Here is a 23360-nt window from a genome sequence, read left to right on the forward strand (position 1 = left end):
TACCTCGATATAACACGACCCGATATAAGCAGTGCTCCGGGGGGGGCGGGGCTGCACACTCTGGTGGATCAAAGCAAGTTCAATATAACGTGGTTTCACCTATAATGCGGTAAGATTTTTTGGCTCTTGTATCGAGGTAGAGGTGTATTACTAAAATAGTGAAAAAATACAAGGATAACCAAGGCTTACCTGGTTTCAGAGCTACTAGCTTCCTCATTAGGAGGTAGTTAGATGTGGCACAGGTACAGTCCCTGTGCTTGGGTATGCGAGGGCCACTCCCTCGCTACCTAGGGTGACCAGATGTCCCGATTTTATAGGGACAGTCCTGATACGTGGAGCTTTTTTTTATATTTTTTGTTTATATATTTTTTTTCTATTACCTCCCACCCCCATCCTGGTTTTTCACACTTTCTATCTGGTCACCCTGTCGCTACCCCACACTTGTCCTATCCCTTCTCCACACTTTTCTGTGATACAGGACTGGCACATCATAAGGAGTAGTACACTACACCCTTGAAAAAGAGGTTGCAGCTGGCCTGCTCCCCCTACATTCCAGGGATAAATTCTTCTCTGAGCAACCCCAGAGATGGTGCAATCTTAAACAGCCACTAATGCTGTTTTGTGCCTAAATGGCACAATTGAGCTCTTAAAAACATACATTTTACCAAAAGAACACCATGCCTTTTGGAGAAAATTGTCCATAATGTTATCCTATTAATAGTGAATGAATAAGGATATGCTGTTCCAGATTCCAGAGTTTACAGTAGTTTGGTTTAGAAATGAAGAAACTTATCTATCTGTCTTCTATAAGTGATTATTTACTGGGCTTTTTATCTCTATTTTGTGGCTGATTTGGTGTGCAGATCACATCTTAGCCTCATTAGTAAATAATGGCAATTTATACTAGTTTCTCCCACTTTTGAGCCCTGGGCACTCAAAAGCAGAATTAGAGAATCCTAAGCCTCACAGAGCTCTGGCTGTTGTATCATAATGTAAAAGTCATCTTCCTGTATGGAAATTAGTCTTCCGTGTAATCACGGATTCAGCTGGTAGGTTGGGTCTCAGTTGGGCTTTTTAGAACAGAGTAAATATTTCATTCCATTGTAACAGATTTCTGTACTTGGACAGTCTTCCAGTGATTTCATGTTTTAAGAGAATAATGTTATTCATGTCTTTTCTAAATGATTGATATCAGTATTGGAAGAATTTGTTTTAGTTTCTATGTAATGCAAGCATTATTGAGTAACTAATGAGACCCTGTTGGCTTTTACAAATACTTACCATGTAAATTCTGCAGTAATAGTTCCTATTTTAATAGCTTTTGAATGAATCTTGCAGAGCTCACAGTCTTCTTGTGTACAGCAAAGCAGCGGACTATTGTCTCCTTTCACTGCGGTGTAAGGACAACTTAAAACATCCTTTGTCAGTGTCCTGTGTTTGAAGGTTGTGGGAGGTTTTTAGCTGGTCATCTCTATTTTGACAGGAGTCCTTTCAGCCATCTTTCTTGGTGCCAAGACTGTTCTGATTAAAGCAAACTGTTTCTTTGCAGTTCATTATATGAGAAGTGAGGATAATGGAAATAGAAGAGGTAGGATTTACTGACAAAAGAATATTTCCAAGCAATATTTTAGCGTTCTGTTCAGAAAATATTGAATTCTTTTAAGATTAACTACTTTGTCATTTATTAATTCAATTGTCCTTGGCCTTTGCACCATTTAGACAAAATGACACTTTTCAACTTGCTTGGAAGACAACTGATCTGCTTGTGTGGTGATAGATACTAAACCTTACTAACTCATTAATATATAGATGGTGCTGCTGGGATCTTTTGTTATGTTTGTCTTTTCTTTCCCTGGGAAAGTGTATAGTTATTTCTCAAATGAACAGTGTAAAGGTCCCTGTTCATTGGGAAAGAAAAGATTTTTTTTTTTTCTAACCCATTGCAATGCTGTAATTAGAAAAGGCTTTTTTTCTTGATGAGCGGTTGATGCAGAAAATCCTTGTTGCAAACAAGTATTTAAAAATAGAGCGAATTAAATTGAATGAGAGTGGCAGAGTTTGCCAGTTCTCTCAATAGTGAGACCTGAAATTCTTTTAATCTGATTGAAAAGAAAATTTCCCAACAAAATTTTGGCACAGTCTGGATGTGCTTTGTCATATGAAATAAAAGTGAATGAATTCACTGTTGCTTTTATTTGTTAATTTAATTTTTAATAGTATCTTTCTTATCTCCTGGCCTCTCTATCTTGGGTAGACTTGATATTTCAATTAGATTATTTCCAGGCCATCTAGTAAAGATTGAAAACACTGTATAGGTTGCAGTATCTCTGTAGGTATCAGTTATTAGCTCTGTACATTTTCATGGGTTGACAAACTGCACCAAGTATGTGGACATTATTATCCTTTAGTTTATTATTCCCACACAAAAGTGCTTTAAGTTAAAGGTTACATAACTGTTATGTAAAATAGGTAACTACAGCATTTCCCTTTAAGAACCTAGGAATTTAAAAGACTGGAAAGAATCAGGTAAAATCATTTACCTAAAGATTTATTATCCCTACAATTACTGATTCTGCAATTTTTTGCCCTTAAGCAGACTTCTGCTCCTGTGCAACCACGTGTAAACAATTGCATACTCAACACCATATTTGTTAATGACCTATGAATTTTTTCAGTATGTACCTACTAATATCTTGATTTATATGTAAATATATCATCAGTGATGTATGTGTAGAAAGGCTGTGTATTTATGTTGTAGTTTAGGGCCTGATCTTTAGAGGAGCTGTAAACCGACAACTCATAATTGAAAAATGAAGAAGGCCGTGGTTCTATTAGTGTGAGTAAATGCTCACCATTGTGAGTAAGGGGTTCACAGATTTCCATTTAAGAGCCAGATCACATGTTCAGATTGCTGTACGAACACGAACAAATCTGATTCCACAGGACTGTTGTTTTTTAAAATGACAATATTTTTAAGATGTGAAATTCTTCAATATGTTGTTTTTAATTTTTGTATATATTTGCCCTTATAGTAAAGATTTACAAAAGTCTTTTTTTACAAAACTTTGCAAGTTTGTAGCAAGGACTGGAAATCCCCCCAACAAACCAGTGCTAGATAACATGCTGGGAAGGTATGTGATAAAAGTTTTCAGGACTAAAATAACTGATGTTGCGGATATACTTTTTCCTTAGCAATCTTTTCCTTTGCTTAACTAACTAATAATTTGATATCCTGACAGCAAGAAATTCTTTACCAATACCCCATATCAGAAGCATCCCAAAAGCTGAAAAGTGTGAGAGGAATATTTCTCACTCTCTGTGATATGCTGGAAAATGTGACTGGAGCCCACATTATCAGGTAACATATTTTCAACTTAATACAAAACCTTTTTGTTTATTTTTTAACTTCCCTTTCTTTTTATTTATACTGAAGAAAACATCTGTACGTCAGGCTTTGTTATTATGCCTAGTCAAAACAAGAATGAGTTTACCTTCTAATCTGTAATGTTTTATTTGGTATAGCCTGATTGAGTTGGTCTGCCTAATGTGGCTGTACCATGAATGGTTATGTGATATTGGGCTGTTTTTTTGCTTTAGGTCTCGGTGGCTAGAAATGTAGTATAATATGTAACGTATCACAGGATCTGATCTAATGAACTCGCAGTCAACCTTGATCTAAATTCTTTAGCAAGATTCCTGGATTCTGTTTCATTTTAGTAAGGTAGAATGGACATTCTGTAGCAGTTTAATTTAAATTAAAAAAAACTCAGATTATAACTCAGTTACATATAAACATGAGTGATAGTCGGTACAGTAACTCCTATTTATTAATTTTGATATTAAATTAATTTTATTTCATGAGTTTTTGTTTTTGATTTGTCAACTATTTTTGTATTCTCAGCACGTAACTGCATCATCTTTAAAGGTGCAGCACAGAATCTCACCCATTATTTTAAGACTGTTTGCAGACTCAAGAAAACGAGATTGCAACAGTTTTAAACTTAGTTCACATTTCAAGTTCAAGATTTTCTTCTCAGCTATAAAATCTGGGGCATAATAGTTTTAAAAACTGAAAGCTTAAACCGTAGAACACATTTGCATGGCAAATTCCACAGCCTTAGAATCTAAGAGTATGTCTACACTTAGAACTGGGAGTGTGATTCCTGGCTCACATAGACGTACTCACACTAGCTCGCATAGCTGAAAATAGTAGTATAGTCATGGTAGCACAGGCCATGGCAAGCGGCAGCATGAGCTAGCTACCCTAAGTACAAACCAGCCTGGACTCCTTGGGTACATACACAGGGTGGTTGGCCCATGCAAATGCTGCCAATGCTACTACCATGACTGCACTATTACTGTTATCACGCTAGTTCAATGAGAGCTAGTGAAAGTATGTCTACATGAGCTGGGAATCACACCCCTACCTCCAAATGTAGATGTGGCCAGAGAATACATGGGACCCTGATTATATGTAAGGTAGAGAGAAGTTAATGAAGCTGTATAAAAATGGGAAGAAGAAATCTTTGGGAATAGGAAGCCAGTGAAGGAAAAAGAGGAATAATGAGGATCAGCCATCTTCACAAACTAGAAGTAAGTTCCATTTTAGTTCATGTTACTCCCTCTTGACTCCTGATTTATATATTCTGTGCTAGTCACATCAGTCCATAAGTGTCTAAGTATCAAGCCTGTAACAGTGAACTGGTTATAAGTGGTAATCTTCAATGACTGATGTTCCTGGTTTATAACGTGGATATGTACTGGATGGTACAATATATTCACGTGTGCACAAAAAAGCATTTAGCACAAGAACTGCTGTTGTCAGCCATTTTCTAAGGAAGCATTGGAAAGTTTTACCAACTATACAGGTATATAGCTATAGTAGAATAATCCCCAGTGTGGACACTCTTATTCTGGTGTGAGTGCCTTTTTCTAGTTCAGGTTAAATCCCTTCCAAAGCAACATAAGCTAAATTGAAAAAAGGCACTGTTGTACCAAAATAAAAGTACCTACATGGGGGAGAGGGGTTATGCTAGTGTAACTACATTCGCTGAAATTTACACTTGATTGAACACAGAAAAATCTTTCCTATGTAGATAAGACCTAAGTGTGATGGAAAGGCTATGACCTTTTCCAGTTTATGCAACTCATTATTATGCCTCTACCCCTATATAACGCTGTCCTCGGGAGCCAAAAAATCTTACCGTGTTATAGGTGAGACCGCGTTATATCGAACTTGCTTTGACCTGCCAGAGCGCAAAGCCCCGCCCCCCCCCGGAGCGCTGCTTTACTGCATTGTATCCGAATTTGTGTTGTATCGGGTCGCGTTATATTGGGGTAGAGGTGTACTTCTTTGAGTATCCTCTGCATATTCCCACTCCTGGGAAGCACCAGATGTTGGAACCTTTTCATTGCAGTTCAGATGTTGGAACCGTCTCATTAGAGCACTGGTGCATCCCACTTACCTCTTTCCTCAGCATTTCCAACATTATGAGGCCAAAGCTATTAAAGGGGGAGTGGGGCCCTTTGCCACCTTAGTTCCTTCCATCTGCCTCAGCACACGGATGTGAACCTCTCCGGATCCTTCTCTCAAAATAAATATTGAGTGCCTTAGTTTAACAAGTAATATATTTAGTATAGATAATTTTATTCTAATTATGCTATCTAATTGTTTAGGATATTGTTTTTATTGTTGGTATGCTTAGCAGTTGAACTCATCTACCAGTTTCATAGGGAATCCAAAGAGAGCCAGATTTAAGAGGTATCCATCATGTACAGTGGCCTTCCTGACATTGGATGTCCATGTCAGATGCAGACTACAGCTCTCCCAGTATATAGAGCTGGACACAGATAGTGGGCTGTTAGTCTCAAGTCACTTCTGGAATATCTTCCATGGTGGAGACTGTAAAGGCCTAACTGAAAACCCACAATGGAGTGCTCAAAAATCACAACAACACCACACCACCTGTCTTAGCATCAGAAGGAGAAAGTCATCTTGTTTGTTTGTTTGTTTGTTTGTTTGTTTGTTTGTTTGTTTGTTTGTTTGTTTGTTTGTTTGTTTGTTTGTTTGTTTGTTTGTTTGAGCACAAAACTGGTAGAACTAGTGATTTTATAGGGACTCCAAAGTGTTTACTACATTCTGAAAATTCTAAGATTTCATTTAATAAAAAATGTAGGTTTCTACTTTTTTCAGTAGACTAGGCACAGCTACCTAAAAATAGATATGCTGATGCCTTGTTAAGTCTTACTGAAAACTGACTCCTGCCAAAAAATAGCAATAAAGGTCTGAATTCTGCTTATTCCACAAGGCGTGAACTTCAGTACCTAAGATGGAGAATTTAACGTAATACTAACTGCCCTTCTTCATTTTACTTTATTTAAATATTGGTTTATATTTTATCAGGTTGTCATGGGTCATTGTTAGAGAAATTGTGGAAAGCATTAGTTTCTGTATTGACCTGATACTAAAATAGGTAACTTATTCATATAAATATTAATATAAAAAATCTTAAAAATAAAATAAAAGTAAATAGTGCTGTAAACCTTCTCTTTAGAGCCACTACTGGTGCTTTGTATTTGTGTTTATATACATGTATAAAAATATAAATACATTGACTACAGACATCACTTTGTTGTTGATGTAGTGTAAATAGTAAAGATATTGGGCACTGTATTCCCCCCCCCCCCTCCCCATTTTGCTCTAAGCATTTTGATACTATGGTGCTGCTTCTTTTTTTTTTTTTTTTTTTTAAGCATCAAAACATTAAACTGCTGAGAAAATCTAGCATTGTTTTTAATATTTTTATATTCCTTTGTCATCTTCCCTGCCTCTTCTTTCTGTCTCCCTACACTGTGTGAATGCATTCTAATGCTCTGGCAATTATTGATTCAACTGAAGTATAGTTTATTCGGGCTGAACATCAGCAGCATGTGCCAGACTAAGTCCTCCACTTAAAATCTTAATTTACTTAACAGCATTTCTTTAAAGTTAATTTGATTGGAGTTAAGGGAGGAGGAGAGTTGTTTTTGCTTTTTAAAGCAACATGAAGATTATGTCCTGCAATGTAAGCTCTTTGGGGCAGGAATGGTCTTTTTGTTCTGTGTTTGTGCAGTGTCTAGCACTAGCACAATACAAGCAATAAATAATAATGAAAACCTCTTTCCCCTTTTGAGGCAATCTCAGCACATCTAGGTTAAATTTTCCTCCTATCTTCCGTTGTTGAAGTGCTTTAATATTAATATTTGCTAGTTTTGATTGATTCAATAATTGCTTTCCCCCCCCCCCCCAGGTTTCAGAGTGGTTGCCATGTTAGTTTGTATCACCAAAAAGAACGAGGAGTACTTGTGGCACCTTCAAGACTAACAAATTTATTTTTCATATTCTTTGTGTATATACATCTTCCTACTGTATTTTCCACTGCATGCATCCGATGAAGTGGGTTTCAGCCCATGAAAGCTTATGCCTAAATAAATTTGTTAGTCTCTAAGGTGTCACAAGTACTCCTCGTTTTTTTTTTTCTTTCAGTTCCGATCTTGCTTCCTTGACACAACTGGATGTTCTGCCCTTGGTTTGAGGAATTGCAGCCTCCTGCTCCAACCATGATATAACAGTGTAGTCTATAAAAGTTGTGAAAATGCTTCTTCCTTTACTGTAGCTTCCCTTTTCTAGTGTACCGTTGCTTTCTTGCTTCACTTATTCACAAACCATTAGCATATACCTAGTCTGCATATTTTAGGCACCAGACGCTTACCACTAATTCTTGCACTTGCACATATGTTCTCCCTTGCATCCTCTTACATTCTATATAGGTATCAGTACTTTGACTCACACTTCATCAGTCATAGCCAGTAATTATATGATTTTCTTGTAAATCTTTATGGATGCTGAATGGAGATTCTTCCACAGAGGCATTTTCTGGCAGCTCCAAACTGTCTAAAAACACCTTAAGGCAACCTATTTCTAGATGTCCTACACATTCTTTATTCTTGTATTCAAGAAACTGTAACAAAAATCCATAAACACTTAGACTGACTTTTGCTGGTAAAAAACTATAAAGTGTAAAATCATTTCTGATGGCTTCTAGAGGCTGTTACATATTGTTTGGAAAATGTAATAGAAAATACCAATATTTTGTCCAACATTTCCTTAGTCAGAAAAGTAGCTTTTGATTTTCACCTCTGTTCAGGTATGAGTTGTTGCTGAGTATATAATGAATTGCTGTGTTTTCTATTTTCGATACATATTTACTGCACTACTAGTATCTAACTATTTGTTTGTAAAGAACATTAGAATATCTTAAGCTGGAGAAGACTAAGGCGGTCACTCTTGTGCTGGTGAATGGCAATGATCTTTAATTCTATAATAACTCACTACTGATTATTATACAATATAAATATTGGATCAAAGTAGAGTGATTTAATCATGGACAGACAGCTTGAAAACTGAAATTATTTGTTTAAGTTTTAAACTAAACTCTTTATGACTTTATTTCACTTTGATACAGTGATATCTTAATTTGCTATTTAAAATGTCTAAGGCTGTAATAGGAATGGTGGGGAAAGTAATACTTGTTAGAAATCCTGTGGTCTGTGAAAATTTCAGTACCAGTATGACTATAGGATGTTACACCCACCAAGTCTGTCTACGGCTTCATGTCCCCCATCAGGGTAGTATTTCAGCATCTCATAAACATTAATGAATTAATTGTCACAGCAATTGCATGATTCAGAAAATATTGTTTCCCAAATTTTACAGATTGGGAATTGAGGCTGAGGGAGATTAAATAACTTGCTCAAGGTTGCACAGCAAGTCTGTGGCAGAGCCCAAAATTGAACCCAGACCTCCTGAGTCCCAATACAGTACTTTAATCAGAAAGACCACTTTCCTCAGTCCTTTCGATTTAGGCAGAGAGGTATTTACAGTCTTCTAAAACAACTTGAAGTTTAGCAGCAACCAACAAACCCAATCTGTTGGTTTTATATTTAATCTGAGACAGTCTGGTAACTAGATTATTGGATTCCAACTCTTTTTTTTGTCCCACTTCACTCTCCATTTAAAATATGTACATTCTCCATATATTTCTATGATTAATACACTGATACTGTAACAGTTCAGGCTTACCTCCATCATTATTTCAGGTAAAAAATTTGAAAGTGCTGAAGTCTTGTTTCAAAAGAGACTGAGGAGCCAAAATCACTTGTGGGGGTCTCTCAGATGAGAATATAAACAAGGTGTTGCCCAGAGTCTATAGCCATACCACTTTCTGCTGAAATCCTGTTAACTTTGTAAGCTAAGTGAAAGACCTCTAAAGAACACCTTAATGGCTCAGAAAGAGATGATGGCATTCATCTCTCTGACATAGTACTTGGTTCTCACATGGGGCATGGAGTTACTTCAGGAATCTTTTGGTTGGAACATAAAGCAAGTCCTCGCTATTTGTGGTAGTTTGTCCCAAGGCCCATTTTGTAACAATAGGGGCTTTAACCCTGGTGTCTCGGTCATTATACTTGGCCTGGCTAAATTCTCCCTGTAGTTTCCACTGGAAAAAGTATTCTGTATTTCTTATCTGAAACTCTTTTGTGTACAATAGTACTGCTTTGTACCATTAAATACAAATGACTGCATTTCAGTGGTTGAACCAATCCCTGTACATACCTTACAAACTGCTATATAAACTGTAACTTTGTGAGCTGTATGTTGGATGTGAAGTGCTGCTTGTCTATAAGCTCATTACTATTAACAGCACGTTCTGCATGTTACTGTGCAGTGACACATTTTCTTCAGATATTTGTACTTCTGGTGCCAGATCTGGTGGTCTATTCCTGGCCCAGTTTGACAGTGCAAAGCTAGCTTCCCTCTTATCCGTAGCCACTCCAAAGAAATCAGGAAGAGGCAATGAGGAGGCAAGGACCAGAGGAGAGCTGTTAAAGGGTGGTTCAGTGGCTGCTATCCTTGTAGCTCTAGAAGGCATTTTTCTAGCCTGAGAGGGGACAGAGCCTTTTGGAGCTCCCACGTAGTAGAGAATTTTGACTGTCCCCAGTGCCCATTGGACTAACCTGGCTGTGTTTTGCAAAAATCATTGGTATAAATACATCTGAATTTAAAACTGGACAATATTTCTAATTTGTTTGCACTCTCCAGAAATTTTTTTCTTTGCCTTTTTTTTTAGTGTGTTCCAGTATTCTGCTGTATTTAGAAAAAAAAGGAAAGATATCTAGCAGTTTTTTTGGTAACCATTTGTGGAAATGTTAAGAAATAGATCTTTTATTGTTATATTTTCCCAGTATCCCTACCAATTTGTTTAAAAAATCTACTGTGCAGTAGGTGATTACCTTACAAATAACTTGTAGAGTGTGCACTTCAAATTCCATAATTATAAATGCAATTGTATGACCCAGCTGAATACTCAGTATTTAAGTGAGCATGAAGCTTTATATATTAACATTCAGAATAAATGATGACCCTTCATAAAGCCTAAGTAAACATTTCACTAAGTAAACATTTTCTTCTGGCTTTATTTTTCTAGCTCATCCCTTTTTTTATGTGGGAAACTGGTTCAGGTGGTTTACTGGAAAGAATCTGACAAGTTGCTTGTGATTGGCCTTCCTGCGGAAAGGTGAGTTTTAAGCATAGCATGTTTATTTTTTTAGAAGATGATTTAAATGTACAAAGACCTGGGAATAGTAACTTTCTTATGTCAATTTAATATATGTATAGAGCTATGTTTTCAGTTGTATAGCTGGTAACTCTGCATCTATGTAGGAATTATTCAGCTTGCGGTGTATGGAAAATCACTGCCAAGAACTTGACAGCACTAGTTTGTCACTGGAAAAAAACAGTGACTTTTATGAATACTTGAAATCCCCTGAACAAAAACTGCTATTTGTGTGGAAAAAAGTATAGTTAATGTGATGTATCTGATTTGGATTGTAATCTCTTTTCAGCAGGGACTCTATTCTTTATCTGAGTATACAGAGTTTAGCACAACGGGGCTGCAATCCTGATTGAGGTCTGTAGGTGCTACTGCCATACAAATAACAATAGTGAGTGCATGGTCTGGGAGGCAGGAACTCCCAAGTTCTTTTTCCCAGTTCTACCACTGATCTCTGTGTGACTATGAGTAAATCAGTTAAAGGAAAACTATTGTACAGTAACTCCTCACTTAAAGTCGTCCCGGTTAACGTTGTTTCGTTGTTACATTGCTGATCAGTTAGGGAACATGCTCATTTAAAGTTGTGTAATGCTCCCTTCTAACGTCGATTGGCAGCTGCCGGCTGTGCCCACTGCTTGCAGGAAGAGCAGCCCGTTGCAGCTAGCTGGTGGGGGCTTGGAACCAGCAGCCCCCCTATCAGCTCCCTGCTCCCCTAAGTTCCCTGTGCAGCAGCTACCCAACAGGCTAGCAATTTCAGCTGTCCCTCCCCCCACTGCCATGTGCTACTCCTGCCCTCTGCCTTGGAGCTGCTCCCCGAGACTCTTGCTTGCTGTGCGGGGGGGGGGAAGGGAGGAAGAAGGGGATAATGTCAGGGTGTCCCCCTCCCCCCCGCTCCTGCACCCCGCTTACCCCATCTTCCACAGAGCAGGGGGGACACATGACAGGGCTCAGGACGGAGGGAGCTTGCTGGCAGCAGCTGCAGTCTCAGCAAGCTGATCTAATTAACGAGGCAGTGTACTTTAAAGGGGAAATGCGCATCTCTCTCTCTCTCTCTCACACGCACACAGTGTGTCTGTGATGCTGTCTCCCCTCCCTCCATTCCTGCTGCCTTGTAGAGTGTGAGAGTTAACCCTCAAGGGCTCAGCCAATTGCTAGTTCATCATTTAGCAGTAAGGCATTCCCTGGGAAATATCCCACCCTCTGGCTCCTCCACCTCAACCAAGCTTCACAATCATCATCATTGTGTACCAGTATTAAATTGTTTGTTTAAAACTTAGTGTGTGTGTGTATTCTTTTTTTGGTCTGGTGAAAAAAAATTCCCTGGAACCTAACCTAACCTCATTTATATTAATTCTTATGGGGAAATTGGATTCGCTTAATATCGTTTTGCTTAAAGTCGCATTTTTCAGGAACGTAACTACAATGTTAAGTGAGGAGCTACTGTATATTACTATTTAAGTATTGTGATGGGGCAAGGCCAGATGGCTATAGTAAAGTAGTGGGAGACAGATATATTAGCCACAGGCTAAACAAATCCTTGCTACCAGGATAAGCAAATGGCAGCTGCTCCAGGTCAATTAAGATCTTTCCAAAAGGCAGGCAAGACAGTGGGTTGATTGATACACCTGAAGCCAATCAGGGGCTGGCTGAAACTAGTTAAAAGCCTCCCAGTTAGTCAGGTGTGCGTGGGTGTCAGGAGCTGTAGGAGGAAGCTGCACTGTTGGAGGAACTGAGCAGTACAAACCATCTCGGGCACAAGGAAGGAGGCCCTCAGGTAAGGGTGAAGTAGACATTAAGGAGCTGGGGGCTGCTGTGGGGAAGTGGCCCAGGGAATTGTATACATCCTGTTTCCAAAAAGTCAGCTACCATAGCTGATGCTATTAGGGTCCCTGGGCTGGAGCCCGGAGTAGAGGGTGGACCCGGGCTCCCCCCTTCCCTCCCCTCGAATTAATCACTGAGACTGGGAGACAACAGAGACTGTGCAAGGGAGAGTAGCTTCTCCCTTGCTGGCTATGATGAAAATGGCTCAGTAGGCTGTGACCCTTGCCTCTAGAGAGAAAAGGGCTACGTGGAGGGTCACAGTGAGCCTTTGAGGCTAGTGAAATCTGCCAGGAAGTGCGGGACCCACAGAGACGGGGACCGAGCTTTGTCACAGTATGTAGTGTATGTGTAGGACCCTACCAAATTCACAGTCCATTTTGGTCAATTTCACGGTCATAGGATTTTAAAAATAGTCAGTTTCAGATGTTTACATCTGAAATTTCACACTGTTGTAATCATGAGGGTCCTGACCCAAAAGAGGGTTTTGGGGGCATTGTAAGGTTATTGTAGGGGATTGTGGGATTGCCACCCTTACTTCTGCACTGCTGCTGGCAAGGGCGCTGCCTTCAGAGCTGGGCAGCCAGAGAGCAGCGGCTGCAGGCCGGGCACCAAGCTTTAAACTCAGCGCCACCACCAGCAGCTGCACAGAAGCGAAGGTCACAGGGTATGGGAAGGTGGGTTACCATACATCCATGTTTTCCTGGCAGCTTCCCGCCTGGGTCAGGGACTGAGCTGGGTCTGCAGCCTCTCTGCAATGGGGGGTGACAGCTCGAGCTGCAGCTTCTCCACAAGGGGGAGTGACAGCTCGAGTCACAATTTCTCCACACGGGAGGGGATGACAGCTCAAGCCACAGCCTCTATGCATTGGAGGGAGGGGTGATAGTTTGGGTCACAACCTCTCCACCCTGGGACTGCAGCCTCTCCACATGGGAGAATGGGGGTGTGACAGCTGGGGTCGCAGCCTTTCCGCCTGGTCAGGGGCTGACAGTTGGGGCTGCAGTCTCCCGCCAGGGTCAGGATCTGTCCCAGCCAGCAGCCACAGAACTTCCTGCAACCGGAGAGGTTCCCAGAGGTGGGTCTGACCCTGCTCCCGGAGCAGACCCTGCAGGGGAAGAGGAAGTCCTATCTGGCAGGAATGTTCTGAGGCATAATTAATGTTTTACAAACTCTATGAAATGCTAAGTTTTACTATTATTGTAGGACCTTGCTTATCAACACTACTTATCTTGAGATCCATTATAAAGGACTGAACTTTGCAAATTAGTAAGCAAATAAACTTAATTCAAATATGCCTTTCCTTTTGACAATTGTATTATTTTTTTTACTTCTAACACATCAGGCTGTACTATTAAAATGGTATGGGGTATATTTTGTAAAATGAATTGTCAAAAAATAAAGGACCTCTGTACAGTGCTTTGGTATTAAATAGTTGCTGAGAAGTGTTGGAGTATTTTCCAAAAGGAAGTGATGGAAGCTCAGTCTCTTGTGATTTTTAAAACTAGACCAGACAAGATGCTAGAAAATGTACTGTCAAGAACATTGCATCAGCAGTGAAATACACTGAATGACCTAATAGAGCTATTCCATTTTTAGTTTCTATGAAGTGGAGACAGACTGTTCTAATTTTGTGTGTGGATTAGAAATTGTGAATCAGTGAGGCCAGCAGCAATAAAGAAATTCACCCTCTCTTTATCCATGATGCATTTCATCATATTGTAAACACAGTTTAAAGTGTTTGTTTTGTTTTGTTTTGCTAGTGTGCCTCTTTCTCAGCTAAGGAACATGATTACAGATGTTGTCAGAACCTTAAAATTTATGTATGGTTCTTTGGACAGGTAAGTGCTTCCAAAGGATATGTTTTTTATTAACTAATTTTGAGGTTAACTCTCAGACACAGCAAGCTTCTATACCAAGTGTTTTGCTTTTAGTATTTACATGGCTTTGCACTGGATTCTATAGCACTGGAAGCCTGATGTCTGTATGTTGTTGTCTGTTTTTGTTCCAACCCTACACTATAAAATTCTTTTAACCTTCTTTGATAAGCTGTTTGTTTGTTTGTTTGTTTGTTAAATAGCTTTGGACCTGATCATGCAAAGACTTGCATGTGTGCTTAACTTTAGGCATGTCAGAAGGTCCATTGAAGCCACTGGGACCTATTCTTGTAGACTTTTAGGTGGATCACATTATTAGATTTTTACTAAAATGTACAATCCATAATTTTTAACTTTATTTGAGGCAGGGACTGTCTTCCTCTATGTTCAGAAATCACCTAGCACATTTTGAATGCTACTGCAATTTTCAATAATAATGCCAAGGGCTGCTGTTAGTATAATTTCAGTGTGAAAATCATAATAGTTATTTCTATTCCTGTGTTAAATAGCAAAAAAATATGTTGTCAAATTATTCTGCCTAGAACAAATGACATCGGGTCTCATGTTTACTCTAATAAGCATGCACACACCACTTCTTATACATGGGCAAGTTTCAAAGATACATGTACACAGCTGTCAGTATATCTCCGAAAAGAATCAAACACTGAATAAGATGGATAAATCAGTTTATTTTGGTACAACTTTAGGAGACACTTGGAATAGTTGATTTTTTTTTCTCATTTTCTGAAGGTAATATGAAGAACATGCTATAGTATAATCTTTTTTTATTTAAAATTGTTTTGGTTGACATCAATTAAACAATAGTCATCAATGGCAGGTACATTAAAAAGTCATTAAATATCCTAAAGAAAAGGAGCAGATAGACTCATCCAGGCCACCAAAGAGATGAATGTCTTTTAGAGCCATATTTCAAAATCTGCAATTTGCTGTAAGAAGTAAACTGCAGAACTATTGGTATTACGAAGTGCCAGTTGTTTTCCTAGCAAACCTATTTTTATTCTGAGTTACAACCTTGTGTTTTTTTGTAGTTTAGCACTGAGTGGGTTTTTTTGTTTGTTTTGTTTTAATCCAAATGGAGTATCTACTATAGCATAGAGGATTACACAAACAAGGTACCAGTCTCACAATGTTATTTTAACTTCCAGTTCATGTTTGTTCAGTGCTTTTTGCCAGGTGGAAAACGTTTCCCGCTTGGATCATTTTTTCAACCTGTTCTTCCAGCGAGCAATTCAGCCTGCCAGACTCAACTCGAACACCAGCCCCAGTGCTCAGCACTATGATAGCTGCAGTGCATTGTTTTTAGACAATCTCCCAGGGGTACGCTGGCTAACGCTGCCACAAGAAATCAAGGTAATCTCCTTCACAAATCTCTTAAGAAGGACTTTTACATGAGGAACAGTTACTCTAGAGACCACATGCTCCCCTTGGAAATCGATCAATGTCCCCATTGAGTTAAATCTGCTCCTTGTAGCATAAATTTGCAATGTATGGTTTCTACTCCCAGCAAGAAGGGATAGGTGATAGCATGTATCAGCAGACAAAGAACCAATGTCACCATGTCCATAGAGCCAGTCATGCTACCATAGGACTAGAGAGAGATCCACACAATGTGCAAGGGGCTAGCACACTGCATATAATGCCCCAGCATCTGGGGGGGGTGGGGGGGTTGGTGACAAGATTTCCCTTGAATCCTTGGGTTCTTCTTCGAGTGCTTGCTCATATCCATTCCATTAGGTGTGTGCGCGCCGCGTGCACGATCGTCGGAAGATTTTTACCCTAGCAACACCGGCGGGTCGGCTGTGGAGCCCCCTAGAGTGGCGCCTTCATGGCGCTGAATATATACCCCAGCCGACCCGGCGCCCCCTCAGTTCCTTCTTACCGCCCCTGACGGTCGTTGGAACTGTGGAGCGCTGCTTAGCTGTTCTCCACTCTCCCTAGCTTAGTTAGTCATTCGCAGTTATAGTTGTAGTTGTAGTTCTAGTTAAATAGTTAAATAGTTTTAAAGTTGTTCTAGTTGTTATTGTAGTTCAGGGGATTAAGGGGGTCGTCTCCCCCTTTCTCCCCCGGCCGCGGGGCCGGGCTCATGCCCAACGCTCCCGGCTTCAAGCAGTGCGCCTCCTGCGCTAAGCCTATGCCCACGAGCGACCCGCACGACTCCTGTTTGAAGTGCCTGGGAGAGTCCCACCAAACAGATAAATGCAAGATCTGTAAGGCCTTCAAACCAAGGACCAAGAAGGAGCGGGACTTTCGGCTCAGGCAACTCCTGATGGAGGCGGCACTTAGCCCGGACACTCCTTCTACGGGCCAGGCTCCGGCGCCTAGCACCTCGGTGCGCAGTGCCCCGGCGGCACCGGCTATGACGACCACGCGAGTGGCGTCAGACAAGCCTCCCCGGCACCGGACCTCGTCGGCACCGCAAGCACAGCAAGTGCCTCGGCGCCGGTCATTATCCCCAGGGCATAAAAAAGCCCATAAGACGGGGACGTCCGTGCCGAAGACGCCGGCTCCCCCAGTGCCGGGGGTAGAGCCGCGTCCGCCGGTGGAGCAACGAAAACAGGTGCCTCCAGCACCGTCGACTCCGGCGCCGAGGCCGTTGAGTCCGGTGCAAATAGCGTCTCCACCGAGGCCGGCGGTGATACAGTGTCTCCCGTCGACTCCAGAGACCTTCGCGGCGGCGAGAGACTTAATAGCTCTCACGGAGCCGGCACCGCCTCAACAACCGGCACCGACTGCACCGTTGACTCGCCCGGTCCAGTCGAGAGGGAAACCTGCCTTGATGCGCCCTCCATCACAAGGGCTGGAACCTCGGCACCGATCCAGGTCCCGAAGCAGGTCCCCACGCCGCTCGCAGTCCCGGCACCGAATATCGTCTCGGCACCGGTCGTACTCGCGGCCAAGATCTTCTTCGCGGCGCCGCTCTACGTCTCGGCACCGATATGATCGTCGGCACCGTTCGACATCCAGACGTAGTTCTCGGCACCGCTACGGTCGACGCTCGACGTCGAGGGGCCGCTCCCGGCACCGGGCATACTCCAGGTCCTCGTCGAGGTCCAGATCCGACTCCCGGCACCGACGAGGTCATCGGCACCGGTCGCGGTCCCGGCACCGATCGCCGGCACCGCACAGAGATAGATCATCTCCGGACCGGCACCGTGCGGCACCGCAGCCCACGGGGATCGTCTCGACGCTCTCGGCACCGCCATGGCCGTCAAGATCGGTGTCTCGCTCCTCGGAGGACCTGTCGAGATCGGCATACCCCCCTCAAGGGCAAGCCGAGGAACGAAACTTGGGCCATTGGCAGGAGATGGCAGAGGACCACTCTCATGGACCATCTCACTGGTCGTTTTGGACCCCGTGGGCGTACCACCAGGAGCAAGGGGCTCCAATACCATCGACCTCTCGCTCGGGTCACTCGGTCAGAAGGGCCCCAGAATCCACCATCTCTCGGCCTCCGCCAGGAGGCATGGAGGCTTCCGTGTCCACGCCACCTGACACCATGGACCCAAGTGCAGGTGATGCCCCGGCCCAAGAGCAGGGGGATCAGGACCCCCCCTTGGATCCAGTGCCACCGGAGGCATCCTCTTCCTCCTCTCCGGATGAGGCAGTGGCGGGCACTTCATGTACGGGTCCCCCTCCGATAGATCTTCGGGCTCACCAGGATCTCCTGCGTAGGATGGCCCGTAATATGGACCTGCAGGCGGAGGAGATAGTGGAGGTGCACGACCCGATCGTGAATATCCTTGGAGCAGATGCCCCATCGAGGGTGGCGTTACCTCTGATCCGCACGATCCAAACGAATGCGGATACGATATGGCAAACTCCTGCCTCCATTCCACCCACAGCGAGAGGGGTGGAAAGAAAATACTTTGTCCCGTCTAAGGACTATGGGTACTTGTATACCCACCCCCAACCGTGTTCACTGGTGGTGGAATCAGTGAATGCACGAGAGCGCCACGGCCAGCAGGCTGCAGCGCCTAAATCAAAAGAGGCTAAGCGGCTCGATCTGTTTGGCCGTAAGGTTTACTCAGCCGGAGGGCTACAACTTAGAGCGGCGAACCAACAGGCGCTACTGAGCCGCTACAATTTCAACTCCTGGAACTCTATGGGGAAGTTTAAGGAGTTGATTCCCCAAGAGTCCAGGGAAGAGTTTGGAGCCATGGTAGAGGAGGGCAAGAAGGTGGCTCGGACCTCCTTGCAGGCCTCCTTGGACATTGCAGACTCAGCGGCGAGGACCCTGGCTTCGGGTATCGCTATGCGCAGGATCTCCTGGCTTCAGGTTTCGGGTTTGCCTCCGGAGCTGCAGCAAACCCTACAAGATCTGCCTTTTGAAGGTCATGGATTGTTCTCAGATAAGACGGACTCTCGCCTGCAGAGCCTCAAGGACTCGAGAACAATCATGCGCTCCCTGGGGATGCATGTTGTGGGCCCCCAGCGCAGGCCATTTAGGCCGCAGCCTCAGCGCTTCTACCCCCCCCCGCCTCGTCAAAGACAGGACTCGGCCCGGAGGCGAGGGCGAGGTGGTAGAAGAAGGTGGACCGGCCCTCAACCCGGCCAGAACCAGGGGCCACCTAGACCACCTTCAGGCCCCAGGCAGAACTTTTGAAGGTGCGGTCGAGGACGGCGCCCCAGTCATCCCCCAGGATCCAGCCCCCTCCTTTCGGGATCGCCTCTCCCACTTCCACCGTGCTTGGTCCCTTATAACTTCGGACCGTTGGGTCCTCCGCACGGTGGAGAGGGGATACGCTATCCAGTTTTCTTCATTCCCCCCCCTCCTCCCCCCCCTTCCCCGTCCCTCTTCAGGGACCCTTCTCACGAGCAACTTCTTATACAGGAAGTTTCTACGCTCCTCGCTATGGGGGCCATAGAGGAGGTTCCAGTGGAATTAAGGGGCAGGGGTTCTATTCCCGTTACTTCCTCATTCCCAAGTCCAAAGGAGGTCTGCGACCCATCTTGGACTTGCGCGGACTCAACAAATTCGTAGTAAAGTTGAAGTTCCGCATGGTCTCTCTGGGGGCCATTATCCCTTCCCTCGATCCTGGAGACTGGTTCGCCGCCCTCGACATGAAAGACGCATACTTTCACATTGCTATTTACACGCCTCACAGACGCTTCCTGCGATTCGTGGTAAACAGGGTGCACTACCACTTTGCAGTCCTTCCCTTCGGCCTATCCTCGGCCCCACGGGTGTTCACGAAATGTATGGCTGTCGTGGCAGCGTACCTTCGTCGGCAAGGGATACAGGTGTTCCCGTACCTAGACGACTGGCTGGTACGCGGTCGCACCAAAGAACAAGTTCGCGATCACGTCCACATAATAGTGCACACATTCAACAGGTTGGGTATCCTACTCAACAAGGACAAATCCACTCTAGAACCTACCCAGAGAATAGAATTCGTCGGTGCGGTTCTAGACTCCAGACGTGCACAAGCCATCCTGCCAGACAACCGCTTTGGCACCATCACGAGCCTCATTCAAGGACTCAAGGCCTTCCCAACTACCACGGTGAGGTCGTGCCTTACCCTGCTGGGTCACATGGCTTCCTGCACGTACGTAACCAGGCATGCCAGACTTCGGCTTCGCCCACTACAGACCTGGGTGTCATCAATATACCGCCCACATCGGGACAGCCTGAATATGGTGGTCACAATCCCGAATTCGGTCCTGACCTCCCTCACATGGTGGCTAGATCACAATGTGGTTTGCGAAGGGATGCCGTTTCACGCCCCACAACCCTCTCTGCACCTGGTCACAGACGCTTCATCCCTGGGTTGGGGCGCCCATCTCAACGAACACCATACCCAGGGCCTGTGGACTGCACCCCAGCTAGCCCTGCACATCAATGTTCGGGAACTGATGGCGGTGCGCCTGGCGTGTCAGGCATTTCTCAACCTCCTACGTGGTCGCTGTGTGTTAGTTCTCATCGACAACACCACGGCCATGTTCTACATCAACAAGCAAGGAGGGGCACGCTCGTCAATTCTATGCCAAGAGGCCATTCGCCTGTGGGACTTCTGCATCGCCCACTCAATCCATCTCACGGCATCGTTCCTCCCTGGAGTCCAGAACACTCTAGCGGATCGACTCAGCAGGTCCTTCCAGACGCACGAGTGGTCTATCCGTCCGGACATCATACATTCCATCTTCCAGAGGTGGGGGTTTCCCCAGATAGACCTGTTTGCATCCCGAGACAACAGGAAGTGCCACCTGTTCTGCTCCCTGCAAGGTCGAGCTCCGGGCTCCCTCTCGGATGCGTTTCTCCTTCCCTGGAAAGACCACCTGTTTTACGCCTTCCCTCCGTTTCCTCTGGTCCACAAGGTACTGCTCAAATTGCGCAGAGACCAGGCACAGGTAATTCTGGTCGCTCCAGCGTGGCCGAGACAACATTGGTACACCACGCTGTTGGAACTCTCGGTTCAGACACCGATCCCGCTTCCGTTGTATCCGGATCTCATCACGCAGAACCACGGCCGGCTGCGTCACCCCGACCTGCAATCACTCCACCTCACGGCGTGGCTGCTCCATGGTTCACCCAGGCAGAGCAACAGTGTTCACACTCTGTCCAACAGATTCTGCTGAGCAGTAGGAAGCCCTCAACACGGACCCTTACTTGGCCAAGTGGAAGCGATTCTCCTGTTGGTGCGAACAGCAAGCCACGTCCCCGTTGCACGCACCTATCCCTCTCATTTTGGAATATCTCCTCTCCCTAAAACAGCAAGGGTTGGCGATATCTTCAATTAGAGTTCACCTGGCCGCTATATCGGCCTTTCATCCAGGGGAACTCGCGTCCTCGGTATTCTCTAACCCGATGGTCGTTAGATTCCTCAAGGGCTTAGACCGGATGTACCCACAACAACGTCAGCCCGTTCCGACGTGGGACCTCAACCTGGTTCTTTCCAAGCTCACAGGTCATCCATTCGAGCCACTGGCCACCTGTTCACTTTTGTACCTATCCTGGAAGACAGCCTTCCTCGTAGCCATCACCTCAGCAAGGCGCGTTTCTGAACTCAGGGCGCTTACATCCGAGCCCCCTTACACAGTTTTCCATAAGGATAAAGTGCAGCTCCGCCCACATCCTGCCTTTCTCCCTAAGGTGGTTTCTCCATTTCATATCAACCAGGATATATTTCTCCCGGTCTTTCACCCTAAACCACATGCTACTCGCCAGGATCAACGTTTGCATTCTCTGGACGTACGCAGGGCCCTGGCCTTCTATATTGACCGCACAAGGCACTTTAGAAAGACGACGCAACTCTTCGTTGCAGTGGCCGACCGAATGAAAGGCTCACCGGTCTCATCACAACGCCTATCCTCCTGGATTACGTCTTGCATCCGGACTTGCTACGACCTGGCAGGTGTCTCAGCACCACACCTCACCGCTCACTCCACGAGGGCCCAAGCTTCCTCGACGGCTTTCCTGGCGCAAGTTCCGATCCAGGACATTTGTAGAGCTGCGGTTTGGTCGTCAGTCCACACGTTTACAGAACACTATGCACTAGTGCAGCAGTCCAGGGACGATGCTGCCTTCGGATCAGCGGTTTTGCACACAGCAATGTCTCACTCCGACCCCACCACCTAAGTTGGGCTTGGGAGTCACCTAATGGAATGGATATGAGCAAGCACTCGAAGAAGAAAAGACGGTTACTCACCGTTGTAACTGTTGTTCTTCGAGATGTGTTGCTCATATCCATTCCAAACCCGCCCTCCGTCCCCACTGTCGGAGTAGCCGGCAAGAAGGAACTGAGGGGGCGCCGGGTCGGCTGGGGTATATATTCAGCGCCATGAAGGCGCCACTCTAGGGGGCTCCACAGCCGACCCGCCGGTGTTGCTAGGGTAAAAATCTTCCGACGATCGTGCACGCGGCGCGCACACACCTAATGGAATGGATATGAGCAACACATCTCGAAGAACAACAGTTACAACGGTGAGTAACCGTCTTTTCCACATAGTTAACAGGCACAGCCACTGCATTTTCCCTGCCAGCACTAATCACAACCTCTCTCCCTGAAGAGATATGTCATGTTCTGTCCCCCGTCAGCCTGCTGCACTTTTTTCTCATATTTTGTACATTTTCTTATGTTCTGTTGTGCGAAGGAAAGATTCCAATTGTAAGAAGAAAAAATCCAATATTGTATCGATGAACTACAAATACCTACCAAATTCAGAGCCTGAATAATGAATACCTAGTTATGTGAAGTAGGAAATGTTTATTTTTAAATATGTAAAGCTTTTGCATCCAATCAAATAGGTGTGCTGTAATTGCAATATATGCTTATATTCTGCTGGCCATAGCCTCTTTCCTTTGCGTTCCTTCACACACTGCTATCTATGAACTAAAGTATTTAAAAGAATTAATACAACTTAATACAAACCAAAACATTTGCTTTACAGAAGAGGCTGTCTCCACTTTAGTTTAAAATATCTTGTTTCACTGATTTTTGTGTATGTAATACTTACTAAATCTTCAGTCAAATAACTTGCATCTTCCAAATAAAGCCAGTTTAGACTGTATATCATTTAAATATGAAGAACCTCAGTATACAGTAATACATAATCAAACACTTTAAAAGATTCTTATTACCTGACCAAAAGGCTATTTTTGAGCAGTTATCAAATTGTGAATGCAAGTGGGAAGAAGCAGATCTTTTTTGTGTTTCAGTACATTGCCACCTACAAAGTGACTTTTCTTGTATTGGAGGTGGTCTAAAATGACCCTAGTTTTTGTCATAAAGATATTCCTGCTCTACACAAGTCATTAACCTCTAACTTCTGATAAGGAGGCTTACAGCCCACCTGTGCTGTGGGGATTGTATGGGTTGGTGAATGAAATATATGGATTCTCTCTTAATATAATGATGCTAAATGATAGAGCTATTTTTAGCAATAAATGTAGTCTTGTTTAAACCTGTGAAAATTGCATACTATACCATATTATCTCTTAAAGCATCTCAGTTCCTATATGTCATCTATAACATTGCTAGCCTATACAGCAGTATCC

General features: G+C 43.9%; 1 protein-coding gene across 10 annotated transcripts in view; it reads left to right on the plus strand.

Annotated features, from left to right (window-relative positions):
* INTU (inturned planar cell polarity protein) overlaps nt 1-23360 on the plus strand; it is a 113967-nt gene that overhangs the window by 62788 nt on the left and 27819 nt on the right. For 9 of the 10 annotated variants that reach the window (XR_010601771.1, XM_024110370.3, XM_065597674.1 and 6 more), the window contains exons 5-8: nt 3240-3358; nt 10527-10616; nt 14231-14308; nt 15526-15715. Coding sequence is in view for 9 of the 10 variants with exons in the window: in XM_024110370.3 (XP_023966138.2) it covers nt 3240-3358; nt 10527-10616; nt 14231-14308; nt 15526-15715 (477 nt within the window). In the remaining variant the exon portion in view is untranslated. The remainder of the gene's footprint in view (nt 1-3239; nt 3359-10526; nt 10617-14230; nt 14309-15525; nt 15716-23360) is intronic. The other variant, XM_065597676.1, reaches the window with a different exon arrangement.

The sequence above is a fragment of the Chrysemys picta genome, chromosome 5 (assembly GCF_011386835.1).
Source record: "Chrysemys picta bellii isolate R12L10 chromosome 5, ASM1138683v2, whole genome shotgun sequence".
In the NCBI taxonomy this organism is placed as follows: Eukaryota; Metazoa; Chordata; order Testudines; family Emydidae; genus Chrysemys; species Chrysemys picta.